General features: G+C 45.6%; 1 protein-coding gene across 5 annotated transcripts in view; it reads left to right on the top strand.

The window, feature by feature from the left end:
• Positions 1–3,412: 3,412 nt before the first annotated feature.
• CDK14 (cyclin dependent kinase 14) overlaps positions 3,413–20,735 on the top strand; it is a 135,459-nt gene continuing 118,136 nt past the window's right edge. Inside the window, exons 1-3 of one of the 5 annotated variants that reach the window (XM_032951406.2) lie at positions 3,413–4,429; positions 4,989–5,074; positions 7,959–7,990. In XM_032951406.2, coding sequence (XP_032807297.1) covers positions 5,020–5,074; positions 7,959–7,990 — 87 coding nt within the window. In that variant the 5' untranslated portion in view covers positions 3,413–4,429; positions 4,989–5,019. Of the gene's footprint in view, positions 4,843–4,988; positions 5,075–7,958; positions 7,991–20,735 lie in introns of all 5 variants that reach the window. The other 4 variants (XM_032951407.2, XM_032951409.2, XM_032951404.2 and 1 more) reach the window with 4 other exon arrangements.

The raw sequence follows: 20,735 nt of genomic DNA on the forward strand, positions 1-20,735 counted from the left end.
GGCGTATCGTCTGCGTATTTGTCGAACGGTAACGTTTTCATTCCGGCTAAAATCGGGTGAAAAGAGACTTTCGCCGGATTGAGAAACGGGCCCTCGTGTCGTGGAGCCCGCAATGCGATCCGGCTTCGTTGCAGAGGAAGAACCCACGTGAAATTGCACATTAAACATTTAAGGATGCGTCTTTGCCAGCGTCTAAAATTGGAGGCGTAACACGAATTAGGCCACGTGCACTTCGTCTCGTGCCCTCGTATTCAATAAAACCTTCCTCGATGCCCCTCACCTGTGCGACGATCTGATCACTCCGCTGCTGAATGAAGATTTTACGAAACCGTTGCCATAACGCACGCTCCTGCGATGGAATGCAAAGACAAAGATCCCCCGTGTAGCCTTAACAGACTGGTGGGGCAAGTGCTGTTAGCGAGCACCTATGAACGGTACACGAGGAGGTGGGTGGCCAGCATCACGCCCGACCGTCTTTGTCTCCCCAGTGACGATGTTTTTACACACCACACCAGGTTCTCAATTGAGGTTGAGTCGACCTAGGGACTGGTTCAGATAATCGCCACTGGTTTTAGCTGTGAGCGGTAATCGAACTCCGGTTGCCGAGCTCGTAGCGTAGTGCGTTACGGTTACACAACCGCTTCCGTTGACTACTGCGAAGTCATCATCCACCTAGCGCCTACACACGACCTGATTTCATTACTCTATCTCCCTGGTGGATGTCCTTTCGGATGCGTTCCATTCCTTGGCTGCCACTCTATCATTAGTCTTGCCCAATGTGCATATTCTCTTCGAGCGACAGTTTTAATCATTCTGAACGCGACGAGGCGTGAGTAACAGCGAACCCGCATGCCTAACACATCACGGCAGCATACAGCGGGGATAAGTACAACAAGGCGCTAATGATGCTTGCACTAAATTTCGATTTAAAGCTTTCGTGACTGCAAGGATTAATCTTCTTTGGTTCTTTCGGTAAAGTCACGTAGAATGAGAATAAAATACTATAAAATAATATAATAATATAATAAAATAAAATATTTTATTCTCATTCTACGTGACTTTACCGAAAGAACCAAAGAAGATGCTTGCACTCTTTTCCCGTGCATTAAAATTTCGTGGATAATTTGCGTCTGAACTTTGTAATGCGTTCGTGTGATTTAGGAGCGTAGTTGCATACAATTCAGTTCTCGCGACTCCACCACGTCACGCCTTTCTACGTCTCGCAATTTTAGGTCAATTAAAATTGACAGCCTTACACGCGGTACTTGCCTGATGATTGCTAACGACTTAATTCGCGTTTTTAAGCGGAGAAGATTGGTACACGCGAAAAGCTGTGATGGTCCGCGAGGAAACTCTGATTTAAGACAATGCCACCCATCACATCAAATTTTGTTCCGCACTTAATTCCGCTAAACAACAGCTCTGAGAATGAAAATAAACGGGTTGACCTTCATGGCAAGATTATTATTTTTAAGTGGTAGAGCAGGTGGGAAAGTTATTCACTCTACTCTGTTGATCAGAGGCCACTGAATGAATTTCAGAGGAAGCTCTGCGGTATCCACTTCCGTGGGTCGTTCTCTCACATGATGGGTTCCACTGCTCTACGACAAATCCAAATGAATACTTCGTCTCATGCAATGACGACGATAGCACAATCGAGACAACAATGGGGGAACAGATAATCAGGAAGAGCTGGTGTGTGCAATGAAGGGGCACGGCCCCACGTGGCGAGATGAAGCGACTCGAGTCGACGTGCCTCTGCATTCTCAATCCAGCACCACCGCATCCTCTTGCACTCCCTGCCCCTACATACACACGCTTCCAGGCCGAACTCATACATGCGAACGTACACAAGCACACACACGCACGTGCATTCTCATAATGGCATACATGTAGTGAAAACATAACTAGATTTTTGAGAGAGAAAAAATGCAGAAAATCCGAAATATAGTATATAAAAATCGGACATAGCAACTTATATCATGCCATACACCACAAGTGTACAGATCACGAAAAGTAACGCATTCAACATACTAGATTTGAAGCTTTCGTGACTGCAAGGATCCATACTCTTTGGTTCTATTCGGTAAAGTCACCTGAAGAAGGCTACTTGTGTTGTGGCCGAAACGTCGTGATTCTTGTTGTTTTATTTTTTTACCTACGTGACTTTACCGAATAGAACCAAAGAGTATTCAACAGACTGTTGGGGAAAGTCCTATTCGTGATCACCGTTTAAAGTCTGCACGGCACACGAAGCAGTGATGTAGCCAACAACATGTCCGATGTTTACACACCACACCAGGTACTAATTTGAGGCTCAGTCGACTCACAGGAGGCCCAAGACCAGTTAAAATATTCGCCACTGTTACTGGTCTTGAGCGGGAATTGAACATGGGTAACCGGGTTCGCAGCCACCGCTCCCCCCAAAGACAAAGACCCCCTGTGTAGCCTGAACAGACTGTTAAGGAAAGTGCTGTTTGCGAGAACCTATGAAGAACGGCACACTAGGGGTCACCACACACGCAGACACAGACGTGCATAACTCAAGCAAAGGCCAAGACAAATAGCCCCCGTTTAGACTTAACAGACTGTTGGGGCAAGTGCTGTTAGCGAGCACCTATGAAGGCCGGCACAGCACACGAGGGGGTGGGTGGCCAACACCACGCCGGCCGCCTTCGTCTCCCCAGCGGCGATGTTTTGACACCGCACCAGGTACTCATTTGAGGCTGAGTCGACCTAGAGGAGCGCTAACCGCTACACCACCGCTCCCCGCACACACATACGCGTCCAGACACAGGCCGCGAACACACGTGCACGCACACACACAGGTGCGCACACACACACGTGCACACACACACGTGCACACACACACGTGCACACACACACACGTGCACACACACACACACACGTGCACACACGCACACACGCACACACACACACGTGCACGCACACAGAAGCAGTGCACACACACTTGCACACACACACGTGCACACATACACGTGTACACGAGACCCGGGTGGGGTAAATGGAAACAGGTGTGCGGGGCTCGTGGGAGGCGCTGTGCTCTCGCTCTGAGCGCCGCGCTTTGTCGCCGTGCGCGCAATTCACTTCTCCGTCGCCGCTGCGCTGAAGAATTCGCGGGGTGCATCGCGCATCGAGTGATTAACATTGCAGGCGACTCTCCTTAAGCAGGACCTGGGAGAAAAATCAAAACAATGTCTGAAGATGGCGAATATGTATGATAATTGAGAGCACGCAAACCGGGTTTGGAAATATATTTTTATTGATTAATTCTGATTCATGCCCCGCGCGCCAGCCACGGCACCAATCAGACCCCTTAATTGGAACGTGTATCCCATGCTAGTCATTTGTCTCAGTTTATTTAATACAAGGGGAGCGGTGGAGCAGTCGTTAGCGCACTAGGCTCTTTCGATTCCTGACCACGGCGAACATCAACGCCGGGTGATATCCCTGAACCGTTATACACACCCCCCTCTGACAAACCCGCATTGACCAGCACGGTGAAGTATGGTCAATCAACCTTCTATGACCACCGACAGCGGTGTTTTAATTTGCAAAGGTCTGTATGTTATTATTCGTGTTATTATTATTAATCATCGTCGTCGTAATTTATCTTTGTATTATTGAACTAAGCGTGAACTCTGGACACGTATACGAACAACGTTGACCTGCATGAGTGTGTGCGCGCGCTGCCACGAGCGAGCACGGATGAAGATGATGCTGGCAATGATGATGATGGTGGTGGTGGTCATGATGATGACGATTGGGCTATGAGTGTGCTGGCCGCACGTGTGCTGGCTAGCGCTGCTATGGACCGGCTCTGGCCTGGCTTGAGAGAGAGAGAGAAGGAGGAGGGGGGAGAGAGAACTGGCTCAGAGAGACTGCCGCCCCTCTCTGCAGGCAGGCACTGCTACTCTGCGCGCTCGCAGCCACACGGAGTGAGTCAGTGGCCCGTGTCATTTCCGCCCCGTGTGCCCGGGCTGGAGAGCGCCTCAAACTATAGAGGATCGCTGCTCGCCTGATCGTTGTCTCTCTCTCTCTGCGCGTGCTTATCTCTCTCTGTGTATGTGTGTGTGCGCACGTATTTTACGCATACGAGTTCTGCGAGGTTGGCGGGTTAGATAGGAGATGCTGGAAGGGAGGTGCGCCAGCAGTCGATTTCCAAACCCGAGCCAGGCAACGATTTTAATTTCCGAGGCGTTCCCGAAGATGGGGCGATCTTAGCGCTGCGAGGAGCGGGCGACATCGACGCGCAGACCCAGCCGCAGGAGGAGGAAGCGGAGCAAGGGGAGGAGAAGGAAGAGAGAAAGAGAGGAGGAGGAAGGAGGGAGGAGGAGGAAGGAGGAGGAGGGAGGAGCAGCGAAAAGAAGAGCCTCTTCGCGTCTGCTTCCCAGCGCAACCCAGAGCGGTCAGTATCGCAGAGGCGCAGTGCACCCACCCGCGTCTCTTGCTAAAGACAGCCGTGCGGAGAGATCGCTTAGTAACAATACAGGCACGCATTTGCTCCTGTGTTGGTCATTTAATTAAATTTATACGTATGTTTTTTTCTTCCATTCGTGGAAGTACAGTGCATATTTGGATCTCAAAGACTTTGTGTGCTAGTGGAGCGGTTAGCGAGCTGTGTGCGCTACGAACCCGGCGACGCGAGTTTAATTCCTGCTCACAGGCAACACCAGCGACGATTATCTGAACCGGTTGTGGGCCTCCCCTAGGTGGGGTCAGCCTCAAATGAGTACTTGGTACGGTATATAAACATCGCAACGAGAGAGAGACAAAGGCGGCCCGGTGTGGTGCTGGCCACCCACCCCCTCGTGTGCCCGTGTATGCCTTCATGCTAACAGCACTTGCCCCAAACGTCTATTCAGGCTATACGGTGGGGATCTTTATATCTTGTGTACGCGTGATTACTTGTTTGTTAATTACATTGGCGCGTTTGTGTTGTTGTCCCCCCCCCCCCCTTTTGACAGTGTCGGTGGGACGGTGGTGGGTACAGAAAATATGAGCAAAATGAAGAAACTACGGCGCACACTGTCGGAAAGTTTCAGTCGGCTGGGTGAGTCTCCATCTATTATCCCGCAGCGCACGTTCCAAGCCACTCGCTCATCCTCATCATCCTCAGGCCGCCGCTATACAACGCGCTACTCGCATGGCCGTGATTACCAACATTCGGGTGCGTGCAGTGTGCGTTGGCTTAACCTGCCCGGGTAACGGGGTCACAGATAACAGGAGTCCCACCAAAACCATTTCCACTGAGAATCACGCGTCCGTGCCTCCAGTAACCGCAACTCACAATCTACAGTTGGGTAGACTCCAACATTGTATCATGTGTACCACTCACCACGCTACATGTCTATGCCCACGTCAACCTAAATGCGAACCTCGTGGGTGTTTGAACTGTGTGTATGTTGAACTTCTTTCGTACCGTACGTAGCATAACCGCGCTAATCGGAGGTGCGGGGGAAGGACAACAATCTAAAGGCAAAAAAAGCAGTTGTGGATAGCGACGTTAGTTCATCACAAAACGTTGGACCGTGGTGGAGAACTGTAGTTGACAAACACCACTGACTGACTCCAGTTGACACTCAACAGAGGTGGCACGGTCCCTACCGAGTTCCCCGAGGGCTTGGAGATGGCTCCCCCCCCCCTTACTAAAGGCTGCCATCCCCACCCCCCACTCCACATTCGTCTTGCCAAATCAAATATTGTTGGTAACAATATTGAACACCAGTGACAACTAAGCGACGACAGTCGAAGCTTACAGCCTTCCCTCGTATCCTACATTTGGGGGTGAGAGGCAGAGCAGGAATTACGATCGGGGAAAAAAAAAACAGATTGTATCGTTACTAATTCGGTTCAGCGTTTGACGTTTGTCTAAAGTTCGTATAACATTGACAGTGCCCTCTCCCCCGTTGGAGCTTATTTAATGCCCTCCCACCCTTCCCTTTAAATAAGGTCATTCTGCACGGCTGTGCTCTGAGAAAGCAACACACGTGATGTTTAATCGGGCACATTAATCTAATACGGAGCATTGATCTAATGTACCTGGCGTGGGCACTTGTAATTAAGGCAACTTGTACGAAATCTGCTCCACGCTGCTCGAGTTGTAATCGCTATTGCGGAGTGTGTTTCATTGTGAAGAGCCGTGACACTGTTGTTAGATGCGCTATTGTTCAGACGCGACGACATTCAAGCCCTGGGATTAACAGTGGCGTATGTCAGCAATACTACTCTACTGCTATTGTGGCGACTATGTTGGCCGTATCGCTTGCTTGGTGTTGATCGGTGGCACAGTGGTTAGCGCGCTGCGCTGTAAACCCGACGACCCAAGTTCAAATATAGGCCACGGATAAAGTAAGTCGTCATGCCCGTGTTCTTTATTGCAAGGCCCATGGGCCACTGGCGGCCCCTGGTGGCATTTAGTGCGGCCCCTGGGCATGCGGTCCCCGACAATATACAACGCGTGACACCACCCCCCCCCCACCATCATCATCATCTTGCTACTGTCAAACCCCCGATGGTTTACAATGTGTGGCGGCCCTCACACTGATGTCTCTCTCGGCGAAAGTGGCCCACCCCCCTCTGGAAATTAGTGAAGAACAATGATGTATGTCGAACTTCTTTCGCATCTTACGTAGCGAACCGTGATAATCGGAGATGTGCGCGTGGCGAGTGATATCACAACCGGACCTCACCTCCTCCGCCTCCACAACCCTTTCACCAACCGGCATTGCCTAGCGTGGTGAAATATGGTGAACCCCCTCCTCCCCTCACCGATTGACATGGTGTGGAGAGGCTCTCAATCAATGCAAGAAAGGATTTCTGATTATGTTGCCACGAGCTTGTTTGCCTGTCCTAGGACGGAAGCTGTAATATTTACGAAAAATTGGAGCAGAGTAATAATTGTACAGTATCTCGTGTAAATGTAATGGCAGTGAATCTTGCACAAAACATTGTCGTCAAACACTTCACTGCAAGTTCACTGTAGCACTGTATTAATGGCCGTGAATTGGCACAAAACGAAGTCCTAAAACACTTCACTGCAGTTCACTGTAGCACTGTATTAATGGCAGTGATTCTTGCACAAAACTATGCCATAAAACACCTCACTTCATGTCACTGTATCACTGTATATAACTGACCTTCAATTTGTTCAAATTCACTGCTCTGATACTTTATTCTCTTCTGCTTTCGTTCGCTGGGGTTGAAATAAATTGGAATTCGATACAATATCTGGAAAATCACTGAGAAATGTCTATTTTACCATAATGTAAAAGCATACATTAGACTTACCTTTTGTCTTAAGTGCTGAAGAAATAAATAAAGACACCAAATCCATATTCTTTGGATCTTTCGGTAAACTCACGTAGATAGGTTCAAAGAAAATAATGAACCTATTTATGTGACTTTACTGAAAGACCCAAAGAATATGAATTCCTGCAGTCACAAGAGCTTTAAGTCAATATTTACACCAAATCCTATTTGTTGCTGCGTATGATTATTTATTAGAATTCCCTTTCAATAAAGAAACGTGAAACTGAAAGCGAATTTGCTTAAAAAAATGTCTTTTGGCTCGACCTTATGCGTGAGTGTAAAAATCCACCCGCTCATGAATATTAATGATGGGGGCGTGCAGCATGTGGAGTGACGTCACGCACATTACACACAAACAGACATTCTTGGCTCATTGTAGTAGTAATGTGTGTATGTATGTATACATGTGCCAGTGGAGTGGTGGTTTGAAGCTCACTTGGCAGTGTTGTTGGTTTCATTTTGGAAACTTAGTGCAGCTCGTTGTTTATTTGCGTGCAGACTGAGCAATTGATTTCACATGTGCGAACGCAACGCGCGTATGGACGTATACGCTGATACGGGGTTACAGCATTTAATAAATGAAATTAACACGTCGCACGTGGGCGCATGTGTGTTTGTTTCACCAGCTTTGAAGAAGGAAGAAGTGGTGAGTGAAGAGGTGAGTGGACACATTGGGTGCCGAGTCGGTCTGTGCACGTGTGTGGTTGCATGTAATGTGTGCTCATGAGCGGAGTTTGGATGAAAGAAACCTCAATGTGTACAGACATGGACACAGTCCAATGTTTCCGTGACAGGCGGCCAACACATCGGTTGAATTTTCAGACTCCAATTTGCAAGTTGATTGTGGAGAGTTGGGTGATGAGCAAAGATGAACTCCACCACAGTGTGAGCCATTTGCAGCGCTGTCCATTATCCAATTCGCAGCCCTTTTTGGATCCACTGCTGGACAGTTGTAAGGGTACTACTGCACAGGTTATCACGGTAGTGATGTGTAGCTCTCCGATGTGTTTCCACGTTGTACCGCGTGTTTTTTCGGCGTAATGTCCGACGTTTTTTGCCTGATGTTCTGGGAACTTCAGTTCCTGATGAAATTCCCGAAGACGCTCTCAGCACGTGGAGCGAAATGTCGGGCGTCATGCCGCACCACACACTATACAACCCCAAAACACATCGGAGTGGGTCATAGGTATTGTTTGACAATACCTCACCACATTCGTGAGTGTGGGTTGATTGGGAATTTTGGCAGGGGGGGGTGGGCACAGATTCAAATGTCACGAGCCACCGATGATAGCCATGTCCGGGAATCAATCCCGGATAGCCAATTTTATAGCACAATTTGCGAAACACTACCCCACAACTCCACTCCATCCAGAGTAGCGGACAACATACATGGTGTGAGAACGCGAGCATTCCATTCCTGGTGTTGGCCCTCATTTTTGATGGGACAATCTCGCACGAGCGTGTGTCTACACAGCTGTGACAGCTCAGACCTTAATCCCCTTTTGTATTGATAACGAGTGCTTGTTTTTCTTAATGGTGTGCTTGGGATATAGTGCAGGTGCCACAAAAAAATAATCATGAGCTAATCATTGCTGTTGGCCTGCGTCGGAGTCGCGCGCAGCTTCGGTAAACATCCAATTGTAGGAGCCCAACGAAGCCGGAGAGAAGGCAGAGGCGGGCGTTAATCCGCTTGATTCGCACGACCAACCCTGCACACAGTCACGCGGCAGTGAACATGATAAATAAATAAATGGGAGAGTCAAAACGAGTGTTAAATATTGATTTGAGTGAAAAACACAAGGCAACCGTATACAGTGGTTCATAAAAAAATGATATTGGTTATTTGTGCAGTCACAATGTCGTTTAAATTCAACTTCGCGGCAAATTGCAGGCAACATGAAAGCAGCCCTTAAGGGGCATAATGTTTAGTTCTCCAGGTCAAGTACGTCTTTATAATTGGCAAACCACTTGTACAACGATAATAGCTCCTTCTAACTGACCTGCTGCAATATTCATCAAAGCATACTACTTGACGTGCTAAATATAAGACCTAATTATGGAAACTTCATGTGGCAATTTAAGTGTAAAATCTGCTTTCAGGCAGCCAGTTTGGAAGTTGGCCAGCTGTAATATATTGCCGTGGGGTTGTTAACTCGCTACCACAACGTGGCTTGATAGTTGAAGAGCGATATGTTTCCTTTCAATATTCAACGTGTTTAAAATGTAGGCAGAGTAAAACATCGCTTTTTTTTTACTTGAGGCCCATCGTTCTGCCGCTCTCTGTCACGCCCTGTGAATAGCGACGGGTCTCATTCCTCAGACCAATTAACGGCGACCAGTTGTGCGCAGAGTTACGGCAGTGTCATCCAGGCTTGGCAGGGTCACGCAAACACATCACGGCGACCCCCACGCTGCTTGTTCGCGACGTCGCGGCTCTGTTGCCACTTGCCCGGGTGCGAGAGAGGAGTGTGAGCAACTGGCAGCCCAAGGACTCCGATTATGTTAGCAGGAGAGAGAGAACAAATATCAATACAGGAATTACAAATGAGGCCGGAGAAAAGAATTGCTCACAAATCAAAGTTTTGTCCAAGTGCTCTTGGTTTGAACGGGAGATACGCCGCAAAGCAGTATATATTTAGACGGGCAGCAGAAGGAAAATTATAGTTCCGCGCAAATGAAAATGAGAGGTATTGATTGATTTCTGTACTTGACCTCTTTGGGTTATTGTGGGCAGAGTTGTAATTAGGGTCGTCTCGTCAGCCCGACTGAGAGTAACTTTGGCTCGTTTGTCCCACGGTACAGAGGGCTTGTCCACTCAATAATGAATTCTGAGCTCTTTCTGTCATGCAGTTTTGTGGCTGCTGTGCTTACAGACCAGTGATGGGCAATGAAATGTGTTTCTCTGCAATAAAACAATATTTGCCTTACAAAATATTCCTGCAATTTAATTAATGTTTCATTTCCGCCATTTATATGCCACATGTGAGTGGGATTTTTATGACAGTAATCGACAGTAGATTGTGGACTGACTTGAATATACCACCCCAACAATGCTAATTCAATTTTGAGATTAAAAATGTTTGTATTTCGATGGCCTCAGTTGTCTCATTTGTGACTGTCATTATCATCATTACGCAAGTTGCTGCTATCGTTTCCAATCCTGCAATGTAATAATCCACCCAGCCCCTGCACATGAGCTGATTTCATCATTCCATCTCTTCACTATACGTCCTCTCAGATGCGTTTCATTCCTAGGCTGCCACTCCACCGTTATTCTTAACCGATGTCCATCATCACTTCTTCACAATTACTGCTGGGTTTCTAATAATGGTTAGCACTGCCACGGACTGTTCTCTGTCCACCCGCAGAAGATGGCTCCTTCGACCAAAACGCTGCATCTCAGTTACGCAGTGTGCTATATAAACTTATGAATGAATGAAGAAACAAATATACCACCTTCAGAAATATCCCATCTGTAACCCAGCTCAGAAAAAAAGCAGCACGTACTCATGCATTCAAAGACAAGTCATGCAAGTTCCGCAATTTAGCGAAACGTGACAACGAGCGGCTCACGTAAAGGTCGTTTGGTCTCGGTCATAATTTAAACTCGCGATGAAACATCTTCAACGCGATGAACGCGAGTTCACTTGCTCGAATGGCCGGCCGTGCTGCCGCTTAGCCACGGCTTTCTCGGTCGACGACGTATCTGAAGAGGCAGCCGCCATTCAGCTCCGTGCAGCTGTTGAATCCAGACATATTTGCTCAGTCGTGTCCGAGTGCACCAGCCGCATATGTTGGTAGTGCCGGCTTTTTGATGCAAACCAATTGGGAATGAAGTCAGCGCTTCGGTCTGCTTCGCAACGGAATGCTAAGAAGCCGCTGCGATTCATCACACAATCAATGCTTGGCTTGCCATATGGGCTGATATTAAAATTGTTCTGGTGTTGCGTGTATTATTCGTGTATTGTTAAACAAGAATTCGTTCATCGCAGGCATTTGCATTTACCAAAGGCTTTACGTATCTGTGAGTTTTCAAACCCGACACGAAGATCGTAATGGATGGACTGGTATACATATTTTATGCGTAAAGTGAAGCTATCAATATTGCGAAGTTTCACGTTGTGTTTTTTTATATATTTGATGCGATAATTCAATATAAAGCAATGTACAGTAATGTCAGGGAAATTATAATTATTTTCCAAGATGGTCCACAAATGGAAGAACAAAGAGGAATTCATTAATTTATCTCTTTCCCACTTTATATTGAAATTTGAAATTATGAGAAAACGCAGGGGGGGCATAGGAAGTTTTAAACAACTGTTAAAAGTCGAGCTAAACATTGCAGTGATATATGTTGACCCTTTTTGTCAATTGGCGGCTGGGGAGAGAGCGAGTGTGAATGTGCTTTCGTAAGTGCCGCCTGTTACATCAAACATTGCGTTCCCACGTTTAAACTTATGATTATTTTCAAACAAAGAGCACCAGCAGCAGAAGTTAAATATAAACCTCACTCAAAGTATTTACTTTTCATTTAACAAAGTAATACATTGACCAAATTTAAATGACACGCTTACTGCATGTCGATATTTGTCAAACACGAGTTGTGTTTCAACAGCAGGGCCCTGGAGGGGGGCGGCGGGGTTGATGTGGTCATCAGTCCCACGTGACTTGACTTCCCATACTACGGATGTTTGTTAGTTGTTTTAAATATATATTTGTATTGTATTTGTGCCGAATATAATGCCACATATTCGTTTATTTTCACACGAATCAAATAAGTTTGATAACAATGTAAATATTGTGTGCCCTTGCCACGTTTTGTGGTTTTATTCACGTGCCTTTGTATTTTTTTCCATTTAGAAAAAATATACTTGCGATTTATAACGTATAATGGATATTTAATCTTGATTTAAAGCTTTCGCGACTGCAGGAATCCATACTCTTTGGTTCTTTCGGTAAAATCATGTAGGTAGAAATAAAATACACAAAGGGGAGAAGCTCTTCACAAGGCAGCAGATATCGTTGCTGCTGGCAACAGACATCGTGACTATCGCGATTTTCACCTGATGACGGGCGCTTGTGTTGCGTTCGAAACGTCGTTATTTATCTTGTTTTATTTCTACCTACGTGACTTTACCGAAAGAACCAAAGAGTATAATGGATATTGTTTACGACATTTGTTTACTTTCATACATTTTATTTGTCCGAGTATTTTTCTAAATTATTATTTGGCAACAGGGATCTCTTTTGTACCATCTGTGGAACGAGCGTGTTTGCCAGTTGGCAGTATTCTTAGCTCAGCCTGGTAAACAGTCAAAGTAAATTATACATGCAATAGCTTCCTGTCAGCTTATGGGAGTACAGTTTGAATATGCATGTGAATTTTTTTTTATTCTCCCCTTTGTGTATTTTCGGCCCAAGCAAAACAAACAGAACTTTAGTTTTTATTATGCATCCATCAAGACCATTTACGTGCATTCGTAATTCAACAAATTTCCTTTCAAGAAAAACAGTTCTGGTAAAGAATACGAATTTAAATGTATAAAGCGCCCTTAAAACAATCGTTCTCGGGGGGCTTCACGACGTATCGTGCAAGCGTTAAAATGTTTTAAGGCTTTGCACGCGTTTGTCATGAAATCCCTTTTCCCATTTTCCAAGGTTGAGAAGGGCTCCTTCTGTGTGTGGGCACAGCTTTTCCAGAAACAAGTTCCCCTCCATTGGCCAGGTTCCTCCCTCAGACATACACATATACATTTCCTCCAGATTCACGATCCATGCCTTCAAGAGAAACGCATTCCCGTGTTATATTCAGTTATAAGAAACTTGGAATGTTAATATGGTAAATTATATTATATTTACCGCTTTGGTTTTCTTTTATATATAATATAATTAAAAAAAATGGATTCAGCTTGTCGATGCGGGTCCAGGTACATTTTTGTCGCCAGACAGAGTGGCGCACTCCTCTGATCTCGCGCTTTGGAGGCAACGGTTGGTAGAATGGTGCAGACTTGTTAAACTCTAAAACCTTCGGTGCTTGCAGCATGGCCAGGAGATGGCCGTACAACACGTGGGGCTGCGTGCCCATCTGTGTGGACCTCTGAATGTTGTCACTTTGATATATGTCGGTTTTTCACCAGGTACCCCCGGTTTCCTCTCTTATACAAAATAAACCCCTTAAAATTAAACCAGCCAAACATTACAGAATTGATGGAAGTGTGGGAGAGGCATGTAAACGTTCAGAGTGCTCGATGTGCCGCTGCAGGACGCAAGAGTGGAGAAACGGATCTGACAGAACAATCAAAATACACGCGGGGAGAAACTATATACAGGAGGCACAATTACTAACTTTCTTTAAATACCATTGTCAAACAAGGACCACTTTCTCCATTAGGTACTGATTCGTTTAACAGAACCGCTTCAATTGAACCTCATTTATTCTTCACCAAACGCAAATGAGAGAGCACGTGAAACCGTAAATGATGTCCTCAACCCTCGAAAATATTTTTGACAATGGCTGTGAGTAAGCAGAATCTGCCGAGGTTTGACTTTAATTAAGGTGCTGCGCGTGCGACTGATTGGCATGATTGTTTGCACAAGGTACACATGGACAATTGTTAATAATACATTCCGATTGCACAATGTGCCGGTCAATTCCTTGACGACTATGCCTGGAATCTGCCTTGAAGTACCAGAGCGGCACTGATTAATGGCTCCTTTTCTGCGACTTAACCTTGGGCTGACATTAGTTTTTTTACCAGAAAAAAATACTTTTGGCCTCAAATGGATTTCAATTTGTTCATGAAGTCAATGAAGGCAACATTAAATGCAGAGTAGCGCTCTGCATTTTGTTTGGAGGTGACATTTCTGTGTAATTTGTGATATTTGGAAAGCACGTGTGTGCGTACATACCACCGTCTTTGCGCACAGCGGTAAACATGGAGGCTATGTTATGTTCCTTACGATTACATAACCTCTAGGAAATCATCGCCTCCTGCGGCAATCGCTATGAATGCGATTACTTGTTAGGAACTATTGATTTTGACTCCACCAGAACGAAGACAGCTACAGAGGGTCAAGTGTAAGAAGCGCAAGCGAAAAACTCTGAACAGTCGGTGGTGGGCGGCATTCCGTGCTTAAGGGCCAGCTGAGGCCACTTGGCTTGTTCCGCTCTAGAATGTGGCTCATTATAGAGCCTTGTCGTTCAAGGGATATCGTTCCTGTCATTCCAGAGCCAATTCCAGTCTTCCCAACTCTCATCCTGCAGAGCCTCTGCTTACAACTATTTTCACTCCCTGTACCGTCGACTATAGATCATGTTTTTAATGAGTGCATTTAGAATTTGTAATTGGACGCAGAATAATGAACTCGATGTAGAGCTGCCGCCGGAAATGTATTATGTGTTGCCAGGATAATTGGATGCATTTGCATTTATTTGGGTGGTGACGGGGCGAGTGGTAGTGCATTCCCACCCCTTGTTTGCAGAAGTACATGATTCGAATCCAGCATTCCCCTCCCCCTCTCCTTATTAACACCGCGGGTGTATTAAACATGAAAATGCACGCCGTCTTCTTCACAGTGGACGTCAAAGATTCTGTGATGTACAAACGTGTCAAATTTGAAAGACCCCCCCCCCCACACATCCCACAATTAATCGATTTAAACATACACGACAACCATTGCCCCTTCAATGAAAAGTTGTCAGGACGCTCGTGAGAAAGAGTCACGAGCCTCAGTTCGGCTCTCCTGGGTAAACAAGCGTGATGCTAGTTAATATTATGACATTGCACAACATGCAGGCTTTAATTTCAGACAGATCTGTCTTGGTCAGTGACCTGGAAAATGTTCGCAGTCGACACAACACATCCAGTCGACATCTGGCTGTGGTTCTGGCTGCTAGTGACACGCCATCTACACCAGTCTACCAACGACGCGTACAATATTTAGTTACACATTAAGCCTTGACAACATGTGAAAGCCTGCTAACAAAGTCAATTAATGCTCGGATATCACTGGCTATGGAGCAACTGTGCCGTAACGCTCATGAGCCCCAGTGGTTGACGTCACGCACCTGGGGGCGGGGGGGGTCAAACATTTGTGACGATGTGTGACGAGGGGAGGGAGGGTTTGAGAAATGTGACGTCACATCAAAATGCGCAACTTTAAATAAACATAGAATTAATCTTCTTTGGTTCTTTCGGTAAAGTCACGTAGAATGAGAATAAAGTAATAAATCGAAATAAAACATAGAATTGTTATAACAACGCTAATTGTTATAACAACACTCCTACAACATCAGAGTGCAGCGCCACGTTAAATACGCGCTACAATGACAATAGTCTAAAGCGATTTGAAGCATGTTTTATTTGAGGAGGGGGGGGGGGTCTGACTTTTTGTGACGCCGTGTGACGAGGAGGTGGGGGGGGGGTCAAAAATTGTCCAAAATCGCGTGACGTCATTTATGGACGGCCCCTTTGGTGCCCACTCACCATCATCGCCACAATCTCAAGAGCCGCTTTCCCACCGCAATGTCTCTTCGGCAAACAGACCAGCAGCACGCCCGGAAGGAGTAGCGTGATGTACTCAACACACCTAACTTGTACGTCTTTGCTTTAGCTCACGTAAGCCTGGTGGGTGCAGCAGCACGATGCACGCTCCAGGCCGAACATCGTCAGAAACAGCAGGGATTCGGCCAGCGGTTGTCGTTTGCCATCTCGGGAGCAGGGCCAGATTTAGGGGGGGTGTAACAGGACATTTATCCAGGGCCCAATATCCAGAGGGGCCCGATACAAATTTAAAATCCATTTCATGTTTATTAAGAAAAGTTAAACAGATTTTGCGTATTATGAATGTAATATGACACTCGTTGTAATTACTGGCGAAACGTCGTGCTCAGATTGTAAATGTTGTGGCTTGGCTCTCCAACACACCGGTGTGCTGTACTAGTGACGAATTGGCATGTTCTGTTTACGTGACAACCCTTACTAGTTGGCTGTGTCGGGTGGTGGCAGGTTTTAACGACACATTTATATATTTACGGGATCTAACCTAAAAAAAACCCTCTATTATTAACCTTTTAGTAATCCACTGCAGGATGAAGACCCCCCTCCCATAGTGTTGGGTTTGTTTGCCATACTTCGCCATGCTGGTCAGTATGGGTTGGTGAAGGGGATGAGGTGAGGGAGTTTCCATGACTGGGTAAGATATCCCACTCTGCCGACATTAGCCGTGGTCAGTGAATCAAACTCAGCTTGGGTGGATTCCTTGCACAGTGCACTGACTGCTGCACCACCACTCCTTTACAAATTCGCGAATGATATCTGTGCCCCCCCCCCCCCCCAGAGATCCAGAGACCTGGGTTGTGAACCCCCTTACCAGGAACCCCTACAGTCTGGCTTGCTTCAACAGAAAGCTGGACTTGACGAAGGCAGCTTTTTGCTCCACCTTGATTGATGCTTCGTACATGTCCGCAAGGAGTGTGCGGAACATCGCGATGAGCGGTAGCGCTATGTGATGCGCAGGCAACAGCTGTGCTTGCGTGGGCTGTGCGCGCTTGACGGTAATGACATGTGGCAGGCAAGATGTGCTCGTGAACGTGTCGCATTTGCGGGTCAACGGTTGAAGCAGGGCTACTTTGCCAACGAAGTTAATGGTGTGAGCATAAGTACAATGGGATCCATATTATCATTACACCACTTGGATCTCAAAATGCGTGTCATGTTAGTGGAATGAGAGTGAAAAATGAGAGCAGCAGAAAAAAGGTGAGAGAGCGCTGGGCGTATCCGTGACCTTTGTGGATTGGATGGTGAGCTTTGTGCTGGGGCAGAGTTGTGGGCAAGTATCCAACGCCAACAATTAAAGAGATGGGCTTTTTGAGGTGGACGGGTGGCAGAGAGGTCACAGCGCTGAACTGGCAACAGTGAGATCCTGAGTTAGAATCCAGGCAGCGGACCCCTGTGATTAAACCGGTTTGTCAAGAGCAGTCTGTTGTTGATCTCACTAATTAATGCACTCAAAATTTTTATCACGGAAAATTGTTTTCATAATTGAATATGGGTAATTGTCAGGTCTCAGAATTTAAAATATCGGTTGCTCTGACATGCAGTGAACATTTCCTTCTGTAGCAGAGTAGGTGGTAAAGTGGTGGTGTCCACTGCTGTGTGACTTAGAGGTTACTTGAAGCTGTCTCAGAAGTATTTCTGTGAAAGCCACTACTGTGGGTATTTTTCTAATGAAAGTTCCGAATTGATTCTTTGTCTTATGACTTGCCTCCTGAGGCACAATCGAGGTCACATTTTGGCAAAATACAATATTTCTTAAAGGCTGCATATTCAGTCTCGCCAAATTTACCATTTATGCAAAGGTGATGAGTGTATCAGGCACTTAGGGGAAGTGCAACCCATCATATTTTGAAATGTTTGTTCCGATTGTGATTGGGTTGTTATTTAGGAAGGTTGCTGTAGTTACAATGACAGGGTGGTCGGGTTTTTGTGTTTGTACGCAGCTACTGTCAAGGCCAGTATGGAATGGAGGGACGATTTGTGGGTTTGGCAATAATGTGGCTCTCAGGGCACAATCAATGGTGTTTGGCTTGGCTGGGCTTCTTTCTATTGTAAACTGCCGGTTTCAGGTTTAACTGCTGGAATTCAATAAAACGCCAGCAGCATTATATTCCGCAAAGCTGTTTTAATTTCGCTTGAGCTAATTCGGGGCAAGTCGCGGTTGTTTTTCTGCTGAAATGAACAATGATCTGGTATTCATTGCTATCAGTAGCCATGAGCCATTGGTGGATATAGCGAGGGAAAAAAGTATTTGATCCCCTGCTGATTTTGTACGTTTGCCCACTGACAAAGAAGTTATCAGTCTATAATTTTAATGGTAGGTTTATTTGAACAGTGAGAGAATAAAAACAACAAAATCTAGAAAAACGCATGTCAAAAATTTTATGAATTGATTTGCATTTTAATGAGGGAAATAAGTATTTGACCCCTCTGCAAAACATGACTTAGTACTTGGTGGCAAAACCATTGTTGGCAATCACAGAGGTCAGACGTTTCTTGTAGTTGACCACCAGGTTTGCACACATCTCAGGAGGGATTTTGTCCCACTCCTCTTTGCAGATCTTCTCCAAGTCATTAAGGTTTCGAGGCTGACGTTTGGCAACTCGAACCTTCAGCTCCCTCCACAGATTTTCTATGGGATTAAGGTCTGGAGACTGGCTAGGCCACTCCAGGACCTTAATGTGCTTCTTCTTGAGCCACTCATTTGTTGCCTTGGCCGTGTGTTTTGGGTCATTGTCATGTTGGAATACCCATCCACGACCTATTTTCAATGCCCTGGCTGAGGGAAGGAGGTTCTCACCCAAGATTTGACAGTACATGGCCCCGTCCATCGTCCCTTTGCATGTGGTGAAGTTGTCCTATCCCCTTAGCAGAAAAACACCCCCAAAGCATAATGTTTCCACCTCCATGTTTGACGGTGGGGATGGTGTTCTTGGGGTCATAGGCCGCATTCCTCCTCCTCCAAACACGGCGAGTTGAGTTTATGCCAAAGAGCTCCATTTTGGTCTCATCTGACCACAACACTTTCACCCAGTTGTCCTCTGAATCATTCAGATGTTCATTGGCAAACTTAAAACGGGCATGTATATGTGCTTTCTTGAGCAGGGGGACCTTGCGGGCACTGCAGGATTTCAGTCCTTCACGGCGTAGTGTTACCAATTGTTTTCTTGGTGACTATGGTCCCAGCTGCCTTGAGATCATTGACAAGATCCTCCCGTGCAGTTCTGGGCTGATTCCTCACCGTTCTCATGATCATTGCAACTCCACGAGGTGAGATATTGCATGGAGCCCCAGGCTGAGGGAGATTGACAGTTATTTTGTGTTTCTTCCATTTGCGAATAATCGCACCACCTGTTGTCACCTTCTCACCAAGCTGCTTGGCAATGGTCGTGTAGCCCATTCCAGCCTTGTGTAGGTCTACAATCTTGTCCCTGACATCCTTGGAGAGCTCTTTGGTCTTGGCCATGGTGGAGAGTTTGGAATCTGATTGATTGATTGCTTCTGTGGACAGGTGTCTTTTATACAGGTAACAAGTTGAGATTAGGAGCACTTGCTTTAAGAGTGTGCTCCTAATCTCAGCTCGTTACCTGTATAAAGACATCTGGGAGCCAGAAATCTGTATTATTGAGAGGGGTTCAAATACTTATTTCCCTCATTAAAATGCCAATCAATTTATAACATTTTTGACATGCGTTCTTCTGGATTTTCTTGTTATTATTCTGTCTCTCACTGTTCAAATAAACCTACCATTAAAATTATAGGCTGATTATTTCTTTGTCAGTGTGCAAACGTACAAAATCAGCAGGGGATCAAATACTTTTTTCTCTCACTATTCCAAATTGCCATGACAGGGCACATATCTTGTTGTAGGGCAACCGCTGTTGAAAACTAATTAGACGCATTAGGGGGTCTTTGAAACTTCGTTTGAACTGTTCACCCTAATTATTGACTTGAACACAGGATTTCAGTTTAAGAAGTCTGTATTTAAGTGTCTGTACACAAGTGTCCAACTGACAGAAAAATAACAATACATAATCATTAGGCCTTTAGAAGTCCTCTGCTGAATGAAGGCATTCGCAATATGCCACAAACTGTCATGCTTCTGAATAATAATAATAATAATAATCCACATTGCACCTTCACACGACCAGCATTCATCACTCATTGTCTTCAATGTACGTCCTCTCGGGCGAATTTCAGTATTTGTCACTCCATCATTAATCCAGTTTTTTTATGTCGTAGACATAATTAAATGACGATATAGATTTTAACTTAACATTTTAAACAGAAACTTGCATTTGGGTCAGGTTGAATGATGTTCAAGTTAATTTGTGCGACAAAGCAGTCCACATTGAAAACTGACAAAAGCTGAGTAACTAAGTACTGGAATAATAAAATATTTCGTGGGAAAATGAATTTAAACATAGCATGGACTCGACTCACACTGCCAATTTGTGATCCAGCAGGAAATAATGTAAGCACTGAAACATTGCATAAAATAATTACCCACATACAGTGATGAATTGCCTTTCAGAATTTAATCTCAGAAATGCACTATGCAAATATCGTTGTTTTTTGTAAAGGTCAATTCTCCAGCTAGCGTTACAATGCTGGGGATGCTTATATTACCCCCCCCCCCATCTATCAGGCAGCAGGGCTTACTGTGAGATTTCTTTTAACGCCTACACATTTTTGCCAGAGTATAATCCCAAGAATATTGCCATTGACCGCCGTGTTATCGCAGAATTGTTTTCCTCGCAAAACCTTGCCAAGTCCACGGTAGTGGAAACGAAGTAAACAGTCAATACAATCAAGAATTTGTTCTTCAGCTAAAATAATATCTCT

Source organism: Petromyzon marinus, chromosome 10 (assembly GCF_048934315.1).
Source record: "Petromyzon marinus isolate PM22_M1 ecotype Great Lakes invasive population chromosome 10, UKy_Petmar_22M1.pri1.0, whole genome shotgun sequence".
In the NCBI taxonomy this organism is placed as follows: Eukaryota; Metazoa; Chordata; class Hyperoartia; order Petromyzontiformes; family Petromyzontidae; genus Petromyzon; species Petromyzon marinus.